The sequence below is a fragment of the Mesoplodon bidens genome (assembly GCF_964165515.1).
Source record: "Mesoplodon bidens genome assembly, chromosome: 15".
Classification (NCBI taxonomy): domain Eukaryota; kingdom Metazoa; phylum Chordata; class Mammalia; order Artiodactyla; family Ziphiidae; genus Mesoplodon; species Mesoplodon bidens.
This window is the reverse complement of record NC_138171.1, coordinates 23,332,749-23,356,408: the sequence shown is the minus strand read 5'-3', so window position 1 is coordinate 23,356,408 and position 23,660 is coordinate 23,332,749. Positions and strand designations below refer to the sequence as shown.

The window sequence follows — 23,660 nt, the reverse complement described above, 5'->3', positions numbered from 1 at the left end:
GTTATTATCCACTGTTCAGGATCTAAAACCAGTAACTAAAAGTAGCAAAAGGCAATGTTTGATGGGGCGGAACCTGCAGCCGCGGGCCGTTCCTCCCGCGACCGAGAGATCCGCCCGGCCCCTTTTCCCATTGCTCCAGTCCGGCGCCAGAGAGGGAGAACTTCCGGTGCGTTTCCGCGGTGCCTGAACCTGAGGCAAGACCCCAGTCGGTGAGCGCGGCCTCCTGTCCTCTTTTAACTCCTCTGCTTTCTTTCTGTGTGGGCCGGCCACCCCTCTTCCCAGCTCGGGATCGCGGAGGGCCCTGCACTAGGGCACCTAGCGGGGACTGGGACATCCCCGTCTGTGGGCCGGTGGCGGGGCCCACCTGTCTCTACAGGCCTTGCTCCCTGGGAAACCGTCACCAGATACACCGTCGCCAGGACTTCCTGGGGCACCCGCGGTAACTTGCTTTTTTTCGTAACTTTAGAACTTGCGGGCCGGAGGCCGTGGCTCCGCCTGACGTGGTTCTGAGCTACTCTCTGTAACTTCGGCTAAGGTCTTTTTTTCCGAACCGAGGCTTTGTTTCTTATCTACAAAATGGGTATCGTGTTTTTATTAAACAAATGTTTACCAAGTGTCTAATATGTGCTAGAGATACAAAAGACCCTCGTCTCCTGGAGATGACAGCCCTCTATTAACATTTGCAAAATTGCAGCTGTGATAAGTGACATGGCGCCGTGAGAGCGAGTTACAGGAGAACTGACTTAGCCCCGGTCAAAGAAGCTTTACTGAGGAGATGAATATTGAGCAGAGATGAGAAAAATGATTTGAGAAGGAGGGGAGGGAAGAGTTTTCTATCAGGGAAGCCTCCTGTTTGAGGGTCTGAAAGAGGTCAGTTTGGCTGTAACAGAGAGCGTGTGGGGGAAAGCATGGTATGACACAAGCTGGAGGAGTTGCCAGGGACCAGACCACGCAGCCCTTCCTTGTAGGTCATGGTAGGAATTTAGTTTGCCGAGAGCCACATGAGAAGCCTCTCAGAGGATATTAAGTATGGGTGGTGACATGCTGAGATTAGTGCTTTGAGAAGGTCACTCCAGCTATTGGATGGAGAAGGGATTGAAGGGGCGATCACTCTCTGGGTGAGGGATATGGTAGCTTAGATTAAGGAGGTTGTAGAGAGAAGTGGGTGGATGTGACTTTCTGCCTCCCAAGGCATCTTCTTTGTGCCAGGCCATGTGCCAGCTGCTGAAGATATAGTGAGGAGAATTACAGTCTGGTGGAAATAGAAGGAAAGGAATGGCATTATCAAGGAGGGGCATACAGATGCCACCAGGGAAGATGGCTAGTTGATGAGCAGTTGTTCTAAATGCAATAGCTGTTCATCTAGCAAATATTTATTAAGTACCTTCTGAGTTCAAGATTAGGAATAGGAAAATGATATAAATTATTCAGAGCAGTGGCCTTCAGACTTCTTTGATTGTGAGCTACAGTAACAAATACATTTTATGTTGTGACCAAGAGTCCATTTTTGCAAACACACAAAGCTTCAGAAAACAGTGCTTAGCTTTAATATTTATGATGTACTCTGATTTTTTTAAATTCTATCCTTTTATTTAAAAAAAATTAATGCTGGTTGAGATTCCCTAAAATGATCTCTTGACCCATTAACAGGTTGTGACTTGCAGTTTGGAAAAATAATGCTGATTTAGAGTGAGAGTCATTTGTGGTGGGTATTGGGTTAAGACAATAAAATATGTCCTTAACATTTTTGGAAAAGCGTTGCTCTTCCTTTCCTCATGGTTTTATTTTGTTTTGTTTGTTTAAATAAAATGAGTAAAAAGGATTGAACAGGCAGCTGGTCCTTCTGTTTGTGAAGTTTTGGGGCCTTGTTTGTATGTCTGGCTAGATTGGAAGTGCCTAGAGGGCAGTAACTGTCTTACTCTGTGAATGTTTCTGTTAGTGCCTGGCAAAGATCCTGGCACAGTGCAGGCATTCCAGGGTTATTTGTTGAATTGAATAGGTAGGTGTCTTGGGACTAGAGGGTTAGATAATTGTCCTGTTTAAATTAGTTCATGTTGGAACCATTCTTACAAATACAGAGGCAGTGTGTGTCTGCTTACAGAAGTTTTATCAGTGTGTCCTCATGGGTAGTTCAGAGGTAGACAAAATAAATGTTCTATGGTCTTTCTCTTTGGATCGAAGGCCAGCTGTGCCTCCTGGATCCCTTCTGGGTGAGCAGTCTAGAGCTGCTACTGACTGTGAACCCTTTGGAAAGTCGGTTCAATGGGTGTGGTTATGGTTGAAAAGCTCTTCACTGCCCAAACCTTTTGTGAATTTTAGATGCTGAGCACCCACTTTCCACCTTTGGTCCATTTCTGGGCCTTCCCTGAGGCTTATAGGAAACTGAGTGGGTGCTTCTCAACTCTTCTGGGGACTCTCCAGCAATAGGTTTTAGACAGAGTTATAGTTTAGAATGGACCAGCCAAGCATTCTCTGCTTTCATCCTCTGTTGTGAGAAGGAGATCTGAGAGTAGATCCTGAGTGAACAGTGGAAAGAACACTGGCCTGGAGGGCAGGGTACCCAGGTTCTAATTGGGTCCTCTGTGACCTTGAACATGTCACTTTTCTTTAACCGATGTCTTTCCAGCTGTGAAGTGAGTGTTCTTGCTCATTGAGCCAAAACACAAAACCCCTCTTCTCTTTGAGTCTTATTTTCTTCATCTGTAAAACAGTGTGGGGTTGTGGTGACAATTAAAGGAGATAATTATGTCAGGGGTCTAGTTCAATATCTAGCACATAGAGAATGCTCAGCAAATAAAGCTTCCTTCGCCAGGTTCTGATGAACTCTGATATATTTCTTTTTCAGCTGTTCTGGAAAACTAGAAAAGTTTTCTTTTTGGTCACTCACCACTGGTCCCATGGCTGCCATGCAGATGGATCCTGAGCTTGCCAAGCACCTCTTCTTTGAAGGGGCCACTGTGGTCATCCTGAATATGCCCAAGGGGACAGAGTTTGGCATTGACTACAACTCCTGGGAGGTGGGGCCCAAGTTCCGGGGTGTGAAGATGATCCCTCCAGGCATCCACTTCCTCCACTACAGCTCTGTGGACAAGGCCAATCCCAGGGAGGTGGGCCCCCGTATGGGCTTCTTCCTTAGCCTACAGCAGCGGGGGCTGAAGGTCCTGCGCTGGGATGCAGTCCAGGAAGAGGTAGACCTGTCCCCAGCCCCAGAGGCTGTGGTGGAGGCCATGAGGGCCAACCTCCAGGAGCTGGACCAGTTCCTGGGACCTTACCCATATGCCACACTCAAGAAGTGGATCTCACTAACCAACTTCATCAGCGAGGCCACAGTGGAAAAGCTCCAGCCCGAGAGTCGGCAGATCTGTGCCTTCTCAGAGGTGCTGCCTGTGCTCTCCATGAAGTACACCAAGGACCGGGTGGGGCAGAATCTACCCCTCTGCGGCACTGAGTGCAAAAGCTACCAGGAAGGCCTGGCCCGGCTGCCCGAGATGAAGCCCAGAGCCGGCACAGAGATCCGCTTCTCCGAGCTGCCCACACAGATGTTCCCGGCAGGTGCCACGCCGGCCGAGATAACCAGGCACAGCATGGATCTGAGCTATGCTCTGGAGACCGTGCTCAGCAAGCAGTTCCCCCAAAGTCCCCAGGACGTGCTAGGTGAGGAGGAACAACGCTTTGAGAGTGGGCCAGGGGAGGTGCATATAGTCGGAGGGCTTGAGAACAAGGAGTACATCTTGGGTTATCTAGTCCAGTGGTTCCTAAACCTGGCTAGGAGGCGGTCTTGCCCAGAATGCTTGTTAAAGATACAGATCCCCGGGTCTTAGCCCTGGAGGCTAATTCAAGAGATCTGGATTGGGGCCCCAGCAATTTATCTCTCTGTCTACCTGACAGACAAGCACTGTAGGTGAACCTGATGCAGACAGTCCTGTGTTTGGGTACTGATGGTGTGGCCCAGCCTCCCTGCCACCACATCTTACAGATTGAGGTCCATAGAGGGAAAGGATTTGGCTGCTAAGTGGTGTAGTCGAAGTGAGACCAAAGCCCAGGGCTCCTGGTTCCCAGGCCCAGCCGTGTTCCTGGGGGCCTCTCACCTCCCCCCTTAGCTTGCTCCTGACTCTCTCAAGGCTTCATCCAGAACAGTGATTTTATTTTTCTTTTTTTTTTAAAGGTCCAACTCTTTTTCTTTAATTTTTTAAAATTTTATTTTTAAAAAGTTTTGGCTGCATCGGGTCTTAGTTGTGGCACGTGGGATCTTTCATTGTGGTGTGTGGGCTTCTCGCTAGCTGTGGCACGCAGGCTCCAGAGCACGTGGGCTTAGTAGTTGTGGCGCATGGGCTCAGTTGCCCCATGGCATGTGGGATCTTAGTTCCCCAACCAGGGATCGAACCCACGTGCCCTGCATTGGAAGGCGGATTCTTAACCACTGGACCACCAGGGAAGTCCCAGTGATTTTCTTTTAATTGTCATAGTTTTTATTGTTGTTTCCCCCCCTTATTACAAAAAAATAACATATATTCATCCTAGAAGAAAAACAAAAATAAAATTCCAAATCCCACCACCTAGAAATAACCATTTTTTTACACTTTGTTGTACTTATTTTCCATCTTTTAGATATATATTTATATGTATTTCTCAGTTTAATATATTTTTGTGTTTCCTTTTAGTCTTTTTTTATTCAATTATATGTGTTTTTGTATATATGATATTTTTACAAAAACAAGACTACAGTAAATTATTCTGTAATTTGCTTTAATATAAACATTTTTCCATGTCACTGAAATGGTCACTTCTCTTTAATGGCCACTTATGTTCCATAGTAATTGAACCAACCCCTGTTGATGGATCTTTAAGATGTTCCTATTTTCCCTATTATAAATGTTGTCTAATGAATATCCTTGTGTGCCCTTCTGCATACATTTCGGGGTGAAACTGTTGGATCAGAGTGTGCATGTTGCCAGGAGAAGGTCATGCATCCTTGCCAGCTGGTGAGGCTGTTGCCCATCACCTTTGACATGGCATTTGATATGGCAGTTTAGCAAAGGTCTCTTCCAACTGGATAGTTGAAAAATGATATCTTGTTTCAATTTATATTTCTTCTATTACTAATGACAGCAAACAGTTGTCACATCTTTAATAGTTGTTAATATTTTTTCTTGTATAAGTTGTCCAATATTTACATATTTTTCTATTGGAAGATCAGTGAGAATTTTGAATATAGGGCCTTTTACATAATAGGCTTAGCTGATAAAAAGGGACATTTTATGGGGTGTATCTATTTTCATTTAATAAGTAACACTTGAAATTCTGGCTTAAAATAAACAGAAAAAAAATGAACAGAAATCCTGTTTTCTACCTCTTAAACATTTCAGTTCTTCAAAGTAATCTTGTGAAAAGGTCTGTTTCAGGGATTACTGTATCTTCATGACAGCCCTTTGAAATTATTTCTGATCTCATAATTTAATTTTAGACTGAGCCAGAAATGTATGAATTTAAACAAATGCCCTAAATTCAGAGAATAAGCTCGTATTTTCACAAACTAACCAGGTAAAGCCAACTGAAGAAGCAAATCATTAACCTCTAGAAAAGGTTAAATTCTCTAACCTATAGAAAGTTTAACTATATTTTGAAAATATTGATCAAATGGTCAAAATATCTAGACCAGGTAGCTATCCACACGAATCAAACCTGGTTCCACAAGCCTAGGAACAGAGAACTAGTTTTTCCAGGTCTCCAGAGGTGACAGATCAGACACCATGCGTTTAGAGAGGTATTCAGTGTTGAGTACATCCGTTCTTTTTATGGCCCACACGTAGATATACCACAGAAGCCCTCCTTAAATTTGAAGCCAGAGAGAGCGTCTCTGATCAGCAACAGTTTATCTTGGCAACTAGAGACCCAGCTGCTTGCCCAAGGACAGCGGCTTCTGGATTACCAGGTCTCTGTGTGAGACAGGGATCTGGTGGGAATGTGGGAATGATAACTAAGATTTCTTGAGTGATACTTTGTGCCAGGCATTATGCTAAATGCTTTATATGTACTATATTGATTCATTTAATCTTCACTACGACCCTCAAATAAGGAAATTGAAGCATAAACAGATTACGTAACGTGCCCAAAGTCACACAGCTGCGAAGTGGTGGAGCTCAGATTTGAACCTATGCATTTTGGCTCCAGAGCCCATGCTCTTAACCACAGGCTGCTCATAGAGATCAAATCACAGAGCCCTGTGATTAAACAAAGAATAATAATTTGGCTGGCAGGCTAACCCTGGAACAAGTACTCATGAATTTTCTTGTCCAGGGAGGCTCTAGGACTGTTCCCACCCAATAGAAATCTGTTTTAGGGCTTCCCTGGTGGCATGGTGGTTAAGAATCTGCCTGCCAATGCAGGGGACATGGGTTCGAGCCCTGGTCCGGGAAGATCCCACATGCCATGGAGCAACTAAGCCCGCGAGCCACAACTACTGAAGCCACAACTACTGAAGCCCATGCGCCTAGAGCTGGTGCTCTGCAACAGGAGAAGCCACCACAATGAGAAGCCCGCGCACAGCAACGAAGACCCAACGCAGCCCAAAATAAATGAATTTTAAAAAGAAATCTGTTCTATCTTTCCATTGTTCAGTTGCTAAGCATTAGATGTGTGACCTTGGGCAATTTGCTTGACCTCATCTATGAAATGAGGCAAATACCACCTTCCCTGATCACCTTGCGGAGTTGGGCTGAGGATTATGTGGTGTAATGCAGCATTTCTCTGACCCTGAAGCAGACCGTGTGCATCAGAATCACCCGGGAAGCTTGTTAGAGCTACAGATACTGAGGCCCCATCATCTGTCCTCAACCAGGATCTCTGGTGGTGAGGCCTGGGCAGCTTTCTTTTTAACAAGTTCTCTTAGTATTTCAGATGGGCAGCCAGTTTGGGGGTCTACTTGGCATAATATCCATGGACACATTTTGTAAACTTGTTAAATGCTAGGCAAATACTATGTGTGCCTCTTCTCTTGCAGTCAGATATCTCAGAAATCCAAAACCAGTTTGGTTTCTCATGGCTTGAGTTTATAGCAGTTCAGCAAACTTTTATTGAGCAGCTGCTAGGTGCAAAACCCTGTGCCAGGCTCCGGAAGGGTGACAAGGATAGAAAGCCACTTATTGCTGAGGCCCCGTGGAACTGACGGCTCAGTAGTGTCAGCCAGTACTCCTGTCCCTCAGGATCATTTCTCCTGTGCACCTTTCAGGTGAACTCCAGTTTGCCTTTGTATGCTTCCTGCTGGGGAACGTGTACGAGGCATTCGAGCACTGGAAGCGGCTCCTGAACCTTCTATGCCGGTCAGAAGAGGCCATGGTGAAGCACCACACCCTTTACGTCAACCTCATCTCCATCCTGTACCACCAGCTTGGCGAGATCCCCGCCGACTTCTTTGTGGACATCGTCTCCCAGGACAACTTCCTCACCAGCACCTTACAGGTGAGCAGGCTTTTGGCTGACACCCAAGCGCGTCAGAATTAAGGCCAGGGTATGTGAAAGTACCCTTGGAGGCTTACCTTTTTGTTTTTTGCTGTTCTTTCCTGAGCCAAGTTGTCTTCATTTCAGTTTCCTAATAGTAGGCTGTTCCCTGGTTCTCTCTCTCCTACTTGATTATAAGCTCCTTAATTCCAGAGACCCTCTCTGTGTACCACCTTCTCCCCGCCTCGCCCCCCAAGGTGCCTAGCACTGGGGTACTTGGAATTTGAGTCAGCCCCACCCCTTGAGCAACTCGGCACAAAACAGTTCTTATTTCTGCCTCCCTGTAGCTGTAAGTTGCTGCAAACCAGTAGGACAGAGTTTTGAAGCTAGTTATTCCCAGGGAAACATCTGCAGCTCCTTAGATCTCATTTAGGCATTAAAGTAACTTTGATTTCCTGTTCAAACAAAATGTGCCAGTTTCTGCAGAGATTCTCTGACAGAAAAAGTGAAATTTGCTTTTAACTCAGCAATTAAATTTTCATTATGAGTGATAATTAGGGAAGAAGCTTCAAACAACTTACAGTCTTCGTCCTGTGCTGTTTCCTCCCTTTGCAAACAGATTAGCTTCCTTTATGTTCTTGGGACAGCCTCTGTCACTCACATGGTGTAACTTTCTCAAGTATAAAAGAGGCAGAAGCTGCAGGCTGTCAGTTTCCATACTTTCTGTTTCATGACTGTTTTTTTCCTCACTGTGTGTGAGACCCCCACAGGCCTGCTCCTTAAAAGGTGGCTATTCACTAACCTCCCACTCCCACCCATGGTAAGGGAAGGAATGAACAGTCATTAAATGCCTGTTGGCATTTAATAGGCACCATGCTTATCTCTTTATATGGGTCCCCTCATTTAATCTCTCTGGAGCACGTAAGACAGGGAGGATTATTCCCATTTTACGAATGGGAACACTGAGACTCAAAAGGATTAAATCATTAATATACGGTCACACAGCTGGTAGGTGGCAGAGTCAGGATTTGTACCCAGGCCTGAGTCTTGGTTTAAGGCCTATGCTTATGCCCCTACTTACCGAATACAGTGTAGATCCCACCCCACCCCCCAAAAAGAGTCTTGATTGACATTAGTGGACACACTCTCAGGGGCCTGTTTCTCAAAGGCACAGAATACTTTTCTAAAACCAGCATACTGTTGGAGGAAGAGTCCCTGTGATCAGGCAGCTGACATAAACCTCTGAAGTTGAAGGACTTGTGTGGACCGTGGGGATGCGTCAGTCAGGCTGATGGTTTGAGCCTGGTGTATTCCACTTCATGAGAGTTAGAAAACTGCCCTTTTATTGGTTCTTGGTATCACAGAGAAATTAAATCCCTTTAGCCTTCCTCTGCAGGGAAAATCGCCCCAGTTACTGGGTCATGGGTTGCAGAGCATTAGGAGGCAGCAGCCTGCTAACTGGCCTCTGGCAGCGGGAATACGTGCCGCCCTTGTGATATGCGCTAGTGCTGTTGTGCAAACATAGGAGGGCCACAGTGTGTCGTTGGCTGTCCAACCATTTTCAGCAGGACCAGCAGCTGAGCTCTCAATGCTGGGGCTTTGTTGCCAGCAATGATTTACAAAGCAGAAAGGGCCCAGCTGGATTGCTCGATGTCCAGGTAGGGTGTGCAAAGCTGATGATTAGAAGAATTTTGTCTTTGGACTTTTCACTAAGAAAATTTGATGTCGTTATTTGGAAAAATCCAGGACATGTGCCTTAAAAACAATATATCAACATCTGTTTTTTAAGCATCCTTTCTTTATATACAACGTTCTTCTCAGAGTGTTGAGGAACATGTATATGAGTTAGCCTGTTTCTCAAAGGTACAGAATACTTTTCTAAAACCAGCATACTGTTGGAAGAGTCCCTGTGATCAGGCAGCTGACATAAAACTCTGAAAGTTGAAGGACTTGTGCAGAAGCATCTCTTCATTGATTTAGCAGGTGTTTGCTGAGCACCTGTTGTATACAAGGCCCTGTTCTAGGATGGGGCATGTAGCTCTGGGCAAGACAGACAGAGTCCCTGACTTGGAGTTTAGATTTTGGTGGGAAAGTAAACAAATGAATAAACCAGATAACTCCAGGTAGCCCAAAGTGTTTTGGAAGGCAGTACCATTTTCCTAAGCCAGGCCTTTTGGTCTCATCTAGACTGCATCAGAGTTTATCAACTTCCATGTTTACCCCCATCAGTCCATCTGTCTCCCACACTGCCACCAAAATGCACCTCTGATTCTATTTCTCTGTGGTCCTCGTGGCCTAAAAAGTTAGAAGCCCAAACCTAGGTCATAATACCCATCCTGATCGGGCTCCTAATCTGTTCTCCAGCTTTTCCTTCCTTTCCCTATTTTCCACCATCAACTCCAGCAGCATTGGTCTCCTTGCAAGTTGCCAGACATGCCATGCTGTTCCATGCCTTCCTCTTTTTTTTTTAATTGTAAAAAATATGTAACATGAGATTTACCCTCTTAATATTTTACGTGTACAGTACAGTACTGTTAACTATAAGCAGAGAGGATCTCTAGAACTTTTTCATCTGGCACGACTGAAACTTTATACCCGTGTTTCATGTCTTCCTAACTGAACCTGATTTTCCCTCTGCCTGCTATGTACTTGTTCATCCTACAGGATGCTCTCTAGGCATCCCTCTCTGTGGTGCCATCCCTCTCTGTGGTGCCATCCCTCTCTGTGGTGCCATCCCTGATATCTCCCTCCTTTCCATACTGTTAGCCTACTTTGTACTTGTCACTATTACATTGCACAGGCTGTGCCTGCTGAAATGTATATATTGTCTGCCTGACTTCCCCGCTGAGCCATGGGCTTTTACCAGAAGCCTATTTTTTGTTCATCTGGTTATCTTCAACACCTACTTGAGGCCTAGCACTGATCTCACTTTGTGTTATTGGGTGTTTTTTTTTTGTTTGTTTTGTTTTTTTGCGGTACGCGGGCCTCTCCCTGTTGTGGCCTCTCCCGATGCGGAGCACAGGCTCCAGACGCGCAGACTCAGCGGCCATGGCTCACGGGCCCAGCCGCTCCGTGGCATGTGGCATCTTCCCGGACCGGAGCACGAACCCGTGTCCCCTGCATCGGACTCTCAACCACTGCGCCACCAGGGAAGCCCCTATTGGGTGTTTTTAGTGCATAATTCCTGTGGCAGTGTGAACAGATGACCCTGCTATGACAGGTGTAAACAGTGAAGTCTGGTCAAAGGGCATTAGGAGCACCAGAGAAGGGTTGGTTGGTTCATTCAGGCTGGGGTTGAGATTTGAGGAGACAGAGGGTCAGGAATGGCGTTTTTGTGAAGGGGGGCATTTGACCATGAGCTTGAAGGATGACACAGATTTCAATGGGCAAAATGCGGAAAGGGTATTGCAAAACTTTTCTCTTTTTTGATGGCAAGTTACACTGATGCCATCTTGGCAGTGAGATCCTGTCACCCTACACACAGGCACTCACTCCGGGTGTTTGTGAGTGAATGAATCAGCCCATAAAAGCCTTCCTTAGCCAGCCACCTGCTCTCCCTGCAGGTCATCAAGTAAGTGGAACCGGCTTTCTTACTTCAGTGTTTAAATGGCTGCTACCCATGGAGAGGGACTGGTGTTTGTGTGTGAGCACTTAAAGACAGCCACATTAGCTTGTGTAAAATCAGCCACATAATGCCCTCTGCCGTTAGAGGCCCCTTTGAATAGGTGCCACTGGTTTTTACAATCCCATGGATTAGCTTGAATAAAAATTATTTGTTTTATAAAAATAGATAGTTTTTTCTTTTATTTGAAGCAACTTGAGTCATCATAATTTGTTTAAAACCAATGAAAGGATAATCTGAATTTAATAGTATGTTATAAAGTGAATTATGTACAAAATAAGAATTCTTATTACTGATTGCATAGCATTTAGGCATATAGTCATGTAACCTGTTTTTTTTTTAATACTTTTAGTCGCAATAGGCCATATAGGCTCTCCAGCTTCATTTCTTGCCAGTATTCCAAATACTAGTGTCCATCTTTTTTTGTGTGTGTGTGTGTGTGTGTGGTACGCGGGTCTCTCACTGTTGTGGCCTCTCCCGCTGCGGAGCACAGGCTCCGGACGCGCAGGCTCAGCGGCCATGGCTCACGGGCCCAGCCGCTCTGCGGCATGTGGGAGCTTCCTGGACCGGGGCACGAACCTGTGTCTCCTGCATCGGCAGGCGGACTCTCAACCACTGCGCCACCAGGGAAGCCCCACTAGTGTCCATCTTTAACTCTCGAGGGAAAACACTAGCTCTGACAATGATGTCTGTAGTACCGGCATACCTTGGAGATATTGTGGGTTTGGTGCTGGGCTACCACAATAAAGTGAATATCACCAAAAGTGAGTCACATGAATCTTTTGGTTTCCCAGTGCATATAAAAGTCATGTTTACTCTATACATAGTCTATTAAGTGTGCAGTAGCATTATGTCTTAAAAGAAAATACTTTAGTGAAGAAGCACTTTATTGCTAAAAAAGGCTAACCATCATCTGCGCCCTCAGTGAGTCGTTATGTTTTTTTTTTAACATCTTTATTGGAGTATCATTTCCTTACAATGGTGTGTTAGTTTCTGCTTTATAACACAGTGAATCAGCTATACATATACATATATCCCCATATCTCCTCCCTCTTGCATCTCCCTCCCACCCTCCCTATCCCACCCCTCTAGGTGGTCACAAAGCACCAAGCTGATCTCCCTGTGCTATGTGGCTGCTTCCCACTAGCTATCTATTTTACATTTGGTAGTGTATATATGTCCATGCCACTCTCTCACTTCGTCCCAGCTTACCCTTCCCCCTCCCCGTGTCCTCAAGTCCATTCTCTATGTCTGCATCTTTATTCCTTTCCTGCCCCAAGGTTCTTCAGAACCTTTTTTTTTTTTTTTTTTTTTAGATTCCATATATATGTGTTAGCGTACGGTATTTGCTTTTCTCTTTCTGACTTACTTCACTCTGTATGACAGACTCTAGGTCCGTCCACCTCACTACAAATAACTCAATTTTGTTTCTTTTTATGGCTGAGTAATAGTCCATTGTATATATGTGCCACATCTTCTTTATCCATTCATCTGTGGATGGACACTTAGGTTGCTTCCATGTCCTAGCTATTGTAAATAGAGCTGCAATGAACATTGTGGTACATGACTCTTTGATTTATGGTTTTCTCAGGATATATGCCCAGTAGTGGGATTTAGTTTTTTAAGGAACCTCCATACTGTTCTCCATAGTGGCTGTATCAATTTACATTCCCACCAACAGTGCAAGAGGGTTCCCTTTTCTCCACGCCCTCTCCAGCATTTATCGTTTGTAGCTTTTTTGATGATGGCCATTCTGACTGGTGTGAGGTGATACCTCATTGTAGTTTTGATTTGCATTTCTCTAATGATTAGCGATGTTGAGCATCCTTTCATGTGTTTGTTGGCAATCTGTATATCTTCTTTGGAGAAATGTCTATTTAGGTCTTCTGCCCATTTTTGGATTGGGTTGTTTGTTTTTTTTTGTTTTGTTTTGTTTTGTTTTTTGCGATACGCGGGCCTCTCACTGTTGTGGCCTCTCCCGTTGCGGAGCACAGGCTCCGGACGCGCAGGCCCAGCGGCCATGGCTCACGGGCCCAGCCGATCCACGGCATGTGGGATCTTCCCGGACCGGGGCACGAACCCGTGTCCCCTGCATCGGCAGGCCGACTCTCAACCACTGCACCACCAGGGAAGCCCCTGTTTTTCTGATATTGAGCTGCTTGTAAATTTTGGAGATTAATCCTTTGTCAGTTGCTTCATTTGCAAATATTTTCTCCCATTCTGAGGGTTGTCTTTTCGTCTTGTTTATGGTTTCCTTTGCTGTGCAAAAGCTTTTAAGTTTCATTAGGTCCCATTTGTTTATTTTTGTTTTTATTTCCATTTCTCTACAAGGTGGGTCAAAAAGGATTTTGCTGTGATTTATGTCATAGAGTGTTCTGCCTATGTTTTCCTCTAAGAGTTTGATAGTGTCTGGTTTTACATTTAGGTCTTTAATCCAGTTGGAGTTTATTTTTGTGTATGGTGTTAGGGAGTGTTCTAATTTCATTCTTTTTTTTTTTAGAAATGGCTTTTATTTATTTATTATTTATTTATTTTTGGCTGTGTTGGGTCTTCGTTTCTGTGTGAGGGCTTTCTCTAGTTGCAGCGAGCGGGGGCCACTCTTCATCACGGTACGTGGGCCTCTCACTATCACGGCCTCTCTTGTTGCGGAGCACAGGCTCCAGACGTGCAGGCTCAGTAGTTGTGGCTCACGGGCTTAGTTGCTCCCCAGCATGTGGGATCTTCCCGGACCAGGGCTCAAACCCGTGTCCCCTGCATTGGCAGGCAGACTCTCAACCACTGCGCCACCAGGGAAGCCCTCTAATTTCATTCTTTTACATGTAGCTCTCCAGTTTTTTCCAGCACCACTTATTGAAGGGGCTGTCTTTTCTCCATTATATATTCTTGCCTCCTTCATCAAAAATAAGGTGACCAGGGGCTTCCCTGGTGGCGCAGTGGTTGAGAGTCTGCCTGCCGATGCAGGGAACACGGGTTCGTGCCCCGGTCTGGGAAGATCCCACATGCCGCGGAGCGGCTAGGCCCGTGAGCCATGGCCACTGGGCCTGCGCGTCCGGAGCCTGTGCTCCGCAACGGGAGAGGCCACCACGGTGAGAGGCCTGCCTACCACAAAAAAAAAATAATAATAATAAGGTGACCATAGGTGCGTGGGTTTATCTCTGGGCTTTCTATCCTGTTCCATTGATCTGCATTTCTGTTTTTGTGCCAGTACCATACTGTCTTGATTACTGTAGCTTTGTAGTATCCTCTGAAGTCTGGGAGCCTGGTTCCTCCAGCTCTGTTTTTCTTTCTCAAGATTGCTTTGGCTATTCGGGGTCTTTTGTGTTTCCATACAAATTGTGAAATTTTTTGTTCTAGTTCTGTGAAAAGTGCCATTGGTAGTTTGATAGGGATTGCATTGAATCTTTGGGTAGTATCGTCATTTTCACAATGTTGATTCTTCCAATCCAAGAACATGGTATTTCTCTCCATCTGTTTGTATCATCTTTAATTTCTTTCATCAGTGTCTTATAGTTTTCTGCATACAGGTCTTTTGTCTCCTTAGGTAGGTTTATTCCTAGGTATAGTCGTAATCTTTTTGGTTTGAAATATTTTGAGAATTACCAGAATATGACACAGACACAAAGTGAGCAAATGCTGTTGGGAAAATGGTGCTGGTAGACTTGCTCAATGCAGGGTTGCCACAGACCTTCAATTTGTAGAAAATGCAATACCTGAGAAGTGCAATAAAACAACATATGCCTGTGTTTTTGTCATAACACCAGCTCTGATAAATTTCACCTACCTACTCCTACACCTCCTGCCATCACCTATCACTTCTGCACACTTACTGTGCATTATTTCATTTAGCCCTCACAACAATGCTAGAAGTTAAGCATATAATCCCATTTTAACAGATGAGAAGACAGGAACAGAGAGGTCACATAATTTTGCCTGAGTTTGCCAGAGCTAGTGGATGGCAAGGCTGAACTTTGATTCTAAAGCCCACTGTGGTGGGCTCCCATATCTGAGTAGAGCCCAGATGAGACATCCCAAATTCTTTAAACTGACCTCAGAAAACAGGATTCTGCTGCTTTTCGCCTTCTTGGTAATTGCTGTGAAGTGATAGTCTTGCTTTTAACACCACTTTCTTCTTCTGCAAAAGTGGAAATAAAATGTACTGCCTCTGGCTAGTTTCATTCTAAGTTGAATAATCATGTGGGAATTGAAAAAATTAGGAAATTTCATCTTTTTGGTCTAGCCACAAAATAGGATGAGCAGTGACTCAGCTATCTACCGTGGTATTTTGAATTTCTCAAGGTGACCTGACTGAACTCAGTTTGTTTAACTGGGGTTTAAAAGAAAGCTTTCACATTTCTGACTAAAGTACAATTTTACAATATATAGACTTAATGGTAAAAGTATTAATACCTTTTTTTTTTAATTTGAAGAAAAATACCCAATGGGTATGCTTTTAGTTCTAAAATGCAGATGTTTGTGAAATGTTATCATCCTATTTCAAAAGTATTTTTAAAATATCCAGGATTAATATTCCCATATTAAGATGATTCATTTCTCAGTGATTTTTAAAAGTTTACTTGTTTCACTTAAGTAAATAAAATAACCAGATCATTACTAAATTTATATAAGAAGGCATACAATTAGCCTAAAAACAAGAGAATCAAAGTAAATTGTTGTTTGGAAACCAGATACTGTCTAAACATCTCTTCTGAATTGTGAATGTTTTAAATAACAAGTTTCTAAACTATAGGGACAAAAACAGATCAATGGATGCCAGGGGCTAGGGTCAAGGGGAGGATTTGATCCGTAAGGGTCAGTGTGAGGGAATATTTTTGGAGTGATGGAACGGTTCAGTATCCTGATTGTGTTGGTATATGGGCCTTTAAACTCATAGACTGGATACCAAAAGAAAAAGCTATAAACAGATACCTATCTTGATTACATCATATAGTGGTTGCATGGGTGTATACATTTATCAAAACAAATTGAACACTTAAAATGGATGAATTTAATTGTGTGTAAATTATGCCTCAATAAAGTTGGTTTTTTAAAACAGACAAACCTAGGCTGTGACCTGGGTCCTGGAAGCCTGCAGAAGGGACAGTTCCAGAAGCATCTGGTCTCCAAGCCCCTTGGTTCCCCATAGGACACGGCTGAAAATATCAAGGATATATTACGTCTGTGTCAAGACAAAAAGAAAGTCTTGGTAGGGAAGAAGGATTTCGATTTGCCTACTGGGACAGGATCTTGCTTGACATTTATCACTTGCTCAGCACTTATCACCGTCCTTATCTGTACAACGGGAATAGTAATTTCCTATCCTACCTCCCAGTTTGTAGTAAAGATTAGACTGACAAGTTCTTTAAAAAGGACATAGCGCTTTTCAAATTAGAAGCCTTATTTTTCACACTGAAGGCTTCAGTTATACCTGCCTCTAGTTGATGTTACCCCCATGGCGATGTTGGAGAGGTGGGTGGGAAGGATGAATGACGAGTATGCACCCCGCCTGTTCCAGTCTCTCACTGCTGGCCATCCCTACATCTCATTCATATCCATTCAGTGAGCATCCTGTGGGCCCCAACTCTATGCCAGGCCCTGGGCGATCTGCTGTGTGGGTCACATTGATAATTAGGAAGTGACCCCTACTCTGAAGGGCACAGATCACTGTGATGCAGGCAGAGTGTGAGAAATGCCATAAGGGATGCTCAGGCACAGTACTGGGGGAACGGAGGTTGGAGCAGTTCCTTTCAGCTTGGGCTTTTATAAGAGAACTGTCACAAGGAGATGGCTTGTGAGCCGGTGGCATCCAGGGGCCTGGTAAATAAGCCACGTCCTCCCCAGGACGACTCCCTTATCCTGTCCAGCACCATCATGTAATTATTGAGCAATTATTTGGTACAGGCACTGTGCAAAAGGGACCCAGAAATAGATTTTCATAGAACCTATGATCTTCTTCATTCTTTTGTTCATTAAGCATCCAATGGGTCCTTTTTATATGGCAGACTCTGTGCCAGGGGAGTGGGATGCAGGTAGGAAAAGGAGTCTCTGCTTTGGAGTTGCTCCTTGTCTCTTGGGAGAGCTCAACGGTAAATGGACGGTTACTGACTGAGAGTGAGGCTATGTCTCAGGTAACCCTGGGCACCGGGGGAGCACAGAGGAGCACCTGTTCCATCTTTGGTCTGGGAAGACATCCCAAAGGAGGTGGCATCTGAACTGAGCTTGGGTCACTAGTAGAGATTAGTAGGTGAAGGAGGAGAAAGCAGGGGTGGAGAAGGGTGTTATAAGCAGAGGGAAAAGCCTGTGTGAGTAGAGGCACAGAAGAGGCAATGGAGCATGTTTGGGCAGCTGCTCAATGTGGCAGGAGAGGAAGGGCTGTGTAGAGAGTAGTACAATTTACCGTGTAAGGAGGGAGAACAGGAAGAGGCTTTTGCTAATTCAGCCAGCAGGCCCCCCCCCCAGGACCTCTGGGGGCAGACCCATGGGTGCACAGGGCCTCCATCGCTAATGCTGTTTGAAACAAGGCTTCTCTGCTTCTCATACCAGGCCCCTCCCCAGGGTTCAGCCGGCCTCACGTTCAGTGCTCCAGAGCAAGCTCCATTAGCTGCCTATGGACAGGCCGCCGGCTTCCCCACTGCCCTCTCACCACTGAGCTCACACAACCCCTCTAATTAGTTATTGATCTGGTATTTTGTTGTAGCTGTGCTTCCTGCTCCTGTATTTAGTCGATTCCCAAGTAATGAAACCAAATTCTGTAACCCCCCCACCTTCTGCTTCTGAACTCCCCTCCCCGTCACTTCAGTCCCTGCTACCACCCCAACAAAGTGTCTCTAAACAAAGACCACTGGCCATGAGCCTCACCCCTCCTGCTAACAGAAAGACAGTGGAGAGGCGGTTAGGAGGGGGGTTGTCCCTGGAAGCAGCTGCAGAGTACACCTGTTACCTTTGTCAGGTCAGGGCCCCTGGAGCCCAGATTCCTTCCATGGTGGTCTGTGGGCCAGCTGTGACACGAAGGTGATGTGGATCAGATTGCTGCTTTCACCCTCATGCCCCTGTGTCTGGGGTGGTCTTGCAGGGAGCCAACGGGTAGTCTGGGAAAAACTGTTCCTTCCTTTCTGGTAATTTTGACCCAGCCATTTAACTCCCCTCAGCCTCCATTTCCATAAAATAGGCATCCTAGTGTGTCTTCCCAGGGCCTTGTGAGGATCCATTGGACTACTCTATGAAACTTCTTTGAGAACAATAAAATAGTGTGAGAAGGAGTAATGGGTTTGCTGTCATTCTTAGAGAAGCGGTTGAGATCCGGGACAATCTGGAATGGAGTTTCAGAGGTAGGAAAAATTACTCTGTTTGCCCCTGCCCATGTTTATATTAGATGAAACTGAATTTAAAAGAACATCAGAACAAGGGATTAGTATCCAGAATATATAAAGAACTTCGATGACTCAACAACACAAAAAAACCTGATCCAAAAAGGGCAAAAAGGGCTTCCATGGTGGCGCAGTGGTTGAGAGTCCGCCTGCCGGTGCAGGGGACGTGGGTTCGTGCCCCGGTCTGGGAAGATCCCACATGCTGCGGAGCGGCTGGGCCCGTGAGCCATGGCCGCTGAGCCTGCGTGTCCGGAGCCTGTGCTTTGCAACGTGAGAGGCCACAACAGTGAGAGGCCCGCGTACCACACACACACACACACAAAAAGGGCAAAGGACTTAAATAGACTTTTCTCCAAGGAAGATATACACATGGCCAATAAATACATGAAAAGATATTCGGCATCACTAATCCTTAGGGAAATGCAAATCAAAACCACAATGAGACACCACACCCATTTGGGTAGCTATTGTAAACAAACAAACAAACAAAACCAAAATAACAGATACTGAAGAGATTGTAGAGAAATTGGAACCCTCATTCATTGCTGATGGTAATGTAAAATGACACAGCCACTGTGGAAAACAGTATGGTGGTCCCTCAAAACATTAAACAGAATTACCTTATGATCCAGAAACTCCACTTCTGGGTATATACCCCAAAGAATTGAAAGCAATGACTCTGTAAGAGATATTTTTATATCCGTGTTCATAGCAGCATTATTTATAATAGCCAAAAGGTAGAAACAACCCAAATGGCCATTGACAGATGATTGGAAAAGAAATGTGGTATCTACATACAGTGGCATATCATTCAGCCTTAAAAAGGAAGGAAATTCTGGCACTTCCTACATGAGTGAACCTTGAGGACATTATGTTAAGTGAAATAAGTCAGGCACAAATTGACAAATATTGTTTGATTCCACTTATATGAGGTACCTAGAGTAGTCAAATTCATAGAAAGAAAGTAGAATGGTGGTTACCAGGGGCTGGAAGCAGGGAATGGGGAGTTAACGGGTGTCATTTCAGTTGGGGAAGATGAAAAAGTTCTGGAGATGGTTGGTGGTGATGATTGCGTAACAATGTAAATATACTTAATGCCACTGGACTATACTCTTAACATGGTAAATATTAAGTGTATTTAGTACAGTCTTTTAAATGATAATTTTTTGATGTTTAAAATGGTAGATTTTGTGTTATGTATATATTACCACAATTTAAAAAACCCAAAGCTTTTAAGGGGAATAGAAACCTCAGATTGGCAGCCTGGCGCCCATTTAGATTAGAGCAGCAGTTCACCCTCACTGGGTTAGGGCCTGGGATTTTATGGGATCCAAGGGCTTATAAGCACCCCCATGCCTTTCTTAGTACTGGCTGGTGTAGCTCTGCCTCTTTTTCTAAGTTACTGCCCAGGTGCCCAGTAGGTCTCCCTGGAGAGCAGGGCCAGGGTGATGGCCCTGCTGGCCTTACTCTCAATGGGGCATCTCTGCCCAAGATAGTAGTTTTCCATTCAGGTCCTGCCCCAGCTTCTCAGCTGGGCTTGGACCTTCTTTCTTGGTTTGGGGGGAGCACATTAGGTGTCCTGAGCCTGTGCCAGCAGCGGCTGATCCACCCACCCCCGAGAGCTGAACACCATGAGGAAATTTCCACAGCTTTCTCAGCCCCTCTGTGTTCTCAGGAGTGACTTATCCTCTGTTCTCTGTAGGTTTTCTTTTCATCTGCCTGCAGCGTTGCCGTGGATGCCACCCTGAGGCAGAAAGCTGAAAAGTTCCAAGCTCACCTAACCAAGAAGTTTCAGTGGGACTTTGAGGCGGAGCCTGAGGACTGCGCCCCGGTGGTGGTGGCTCTTCCCGAGGGTGTGGGGACTGGCTAACTGGAAAAGCTCTCAGCCAGAGGAGGCCCCTTCCCCACGGCTGCGGTCCTGGCTCCTCCATTCACCTGTCCCACTGGGACTTACTGGGGCAGCAGCCCTGCCAGGTTCTACAGAGATGGAGCCAGAATTCCCTCCTTCACCAATAAATAAGTTCCTTTAGTGCCAGAGAGGCTGTACCCCATCTAGAAGGCATATTTGTGGGTTCCCCGTCAGCCTGGCCTCGGTGCTATAACCTAACTGAATTCCAAATGAGCTCTTGGGAGAGACCTGCCTCAGCAGCAGCTTGCTTCCTTCCAGAAGAGAAGAAGTTGAGCCAAAAGCCCAGGAGAACCAGTTGTTTATTCCGTTGAATGGTTAGAAACCCTGGACTGCCCAGGAGTTTGAGATGTCAGTTGGTGACTTTTTTAAAGTTAATCAGAGGGTAATAGGGAGATGAGCCAGATTTCTGCCTGCCCCTTGTTGGATGGGAATACATCACAGAAAACATGGGCGTGTGACCACCCTGGAGCCCCAGGTTGGGGAGGGCATAACAGAAGGCAGTTGGGTTGAAACTGACGAGTGGTCAGCTTTTGCTTTAAGTCCCTTTCTCCTGTCCAGAGGTCCCAGTGGATAATCTTTCAAGATCATTGCAGCCCCTGACCTCAGAGGCGTTGCTAGTGCCACACCCCTCCCATCTGCTCCGTTCTGAGGCCTCAGACCCAGAAGTGGGCCTTGGCAACCCTTTGTATGGCCCCATTCCTCACCAGAGCCACCACGAGTGTTCCTGATGACCCGGAGATTCAACAACAAAGAGAAAGGTTCTTGCTTTGTCCAGGCTTCTTTGGCCCTGTTGAAGTTCTGTGCCTTTATTCAGAGCTCCAGAGGTGACCTGGTCAGCCTGGGTCCACCCCCCGTCCTGCTGTGGGGCTGTCAGCCACAGGAGTGATGGTGCTCTGGTTTCCTGGGAGTCCTGAGGGCTCGCACATCATGCACACAGGCCCTGCCACCCTGACCTCAAACTGTTGTACTGTGATCAGAATCCCTGTGCTGCTCTCTCCCAAGGCTGCGGCTCACACTAGGTTTCTGAATAAGAATCCCCTCTGGTTAAGACTTTCGGTTCCACTTGTCTCCTTGAAGTTGTTTTTCCAAGAGCATAACATACATTAAAGTCTTGGAGTTGAGACTAAATCCCCTTGTGTGAGTCTCTCTTATAGTTCATCTGCCCAGTTCCCACCGCAGCCAGGCACTGTCCTTAGATGCACATGTCCTCCCTACCGGGCACCAGGAGACCCTGCCCAACCTCTGCAGGCTCTGGAGGAGGCAAGTGGCCAGCGATGTCTCCTGTCACCAGCGGGGCTTCTGAGATGGGCACACCTGCAGGAAGGATTGAGGCCCTGTATCTCTAGAGCAACCAGAAGGTTCACCTTGTGTGAATTTGCTGTTCTTTTTCTCCCCAAAGCCCAATCATCAGAACCACTGGGGAGCTTGTTAAAATTGCAGATTCCAAAGGAATAAAGCCCTGATCCATGCCGCAGCATAGACAAACCCTGAAAACACTGCGCAGAGTGAAAGAAGTCGGACACAAAGACCACATGTTGTACGATTCCATTCTTATGAATCGTCCAGAGTCGACAAATCCATAGAGACAGAGGGATTAGTGGAAGTTCAGACTCCCAAGTCCCACCCTACAGGAACTCAGAGGCAGTGAATCTGGATGCAGCCTGGGTTCTGAGGCACACTCAGTTTTGAGTTACTACCTAGAAGTAACAGCACTGCAATTTAGTACCTAGAGCTCCACTGGGACAATTTGTCTCCCACTAGCCTTGACAGGGCAGCACCTGGAAGTTGGATCATGTGACCTGTTCTCTAAGCTTGTTGGTCTTAGGTCTACACAGACACACACCCCCCAACCGCGCCCACTCACACACATGGGTTAAGGAAAAGCAGCTACAATGTATAAGTGCTCCGTTCTGTTAGTTCACTTAATCCTCACAACAGTATGTGGTAAGTGCTATTATTTTCCCCATTTTACCGATAGGAAAATGGGCTCAGAAGGCTTCCGTCATTTTGCTAGGGTCCCACAGCTCGTAAGGATTGAGCTCCAGAGTCAAACCAAGCCCATTGGTGTCCAGGGTCCGCACTCAGTACTGCATTCACTGCTGTGATTTACTCCTTCCCTACCCTTGCATGTCCAGGACAGCCTTGCTTTCTTCCTGCTTCCCCGGATCTAGCCTTGGCCCTGTTGACAGCCAGCTGTGTGACCTTGGGCAAGCCACTTAACGTTCTCTGGGCTTCAGTGTATTTTTGTATAAAGTAAGAGAGTTTGCTTGGACTGAAGATTGCTGGTAAAGGTACTCCAGGCTCCTTCGGGCTCCCTCCACTTAAAATGGACCCTTGTGTTTTAAATGTTTTCAAAGGGAAACTACATTTACATGAGATAATATGGCTGGGCTGACAAAAAAAAACCCCAAAAAACAATAGGTCTCTTGTTGGGGGCTAGAGTGACATCGATGCTGTGTCTTCTGCTTCTCCCAGCTGGCAGTCCTCTGTGTCTTTGATGAATAAAAAATGTGAAAACAAATTAATTATTACTTAATACTTGCAGTATTTTTGGAAAGCAGAAACCTTGAAAACGGAGAACCAGTGGCGTTGCTGATCTCTAAGCTCCCTTCCAGTTCTAACACATCTAAAAGTGAAGCTATTGGCAGGAGCTGGCCTGATTTTAAAATCCCCTCAAATGCAAGCCTCCTGGGGTCTGGCTCTTGTTTGCGAGGCTGCTTTATCCTATTAACAGAATCAGCAGAGGTAGCGACTTTCCAACCCCTTCTGCTGTCCCCGTGACAAACCCTCGCTGCTCAGAGCCCCGGTCCGTCTAATTTCGTCTAATTTCTTACCACCTGAGCAGTGGAGGAGTTCCCGCCGCTGATTAATAATAATCAATTACCATCGGTAATTATTTTCCCAACGTCATCCCTTTATAAATATTATTTAATATTCTCAGGGTGCTCTGACATGTTGGTTTCTCCAACTAATCAGACTTTGGCTTGACCAAGATGCCATCCCCTGCTGAAACGGGGGCTGGCAATGCAGAGGATGCCGTGGCAAAGCCATCGCTGAGTCACATCTGCCAGACTTAAAGCGGGACAGAGGTGGGCAGCTCACCTGAGCCACCTGCTAATACTGGGGGCCGCGTGGTCCTGTGATTCTGCAGAACCACCCCCGCTGGCCACGGCACTGCCTCACCTCGGAGTTCGCCACATCTGGCCCAGGCAGGCTTTGTTGTCAGTAGGCCCTTCTAGACCCTTCGTTCTCCTCAGCATCCACCGTCTGTCTCCGAGGTGGCTCATTCTCCCCACAAACCCTGGGCTCCTGCTGTGGACTGGCCTCC

At 45.9% G+C, this 23,660-nt stretch overlaps 1 protein-coding gene across 2 annotated transcripts; it reads left to right on the top strand.

Moving 5' to 3' along the window:
- The first annotated feature begins 149 nt into the window (after positions 1-149).
- On the top strand, positions 150-22,796 carry AAR2 (AAR2 splicing factor). 2 transcript variants are annotated; one of them, XM_081255210.1, is made up of 4 exons: positions 150-209; positions 2,846-3,654; positions 7,229-7,458; positions 20,126-22,796. In XM_081255210.1, exons 2-4 carry the CDS (start codon positions 2,898-2,900, stop codon positions 20,291-20,293), a joined length of 1,155 nt encoding a protein of 384 aa, XP_081111336.1. In that variant the 5' UTR covers positions 150-209; positions 2,846-2,897; the 3' UTR covers positions 20,294-22,796. The 2 variants fall into 2 exon arrangements, with proteins under 2 accessions (XP_081111336.1, XP_081111337.1); XM_081255211.1 differs by lacking the exon at positions 150-209 and adding an exon at positions 355-439.
- The last annotated feature ends 864 nt before the right edge of the window (positions 22,797-23,660 follow it).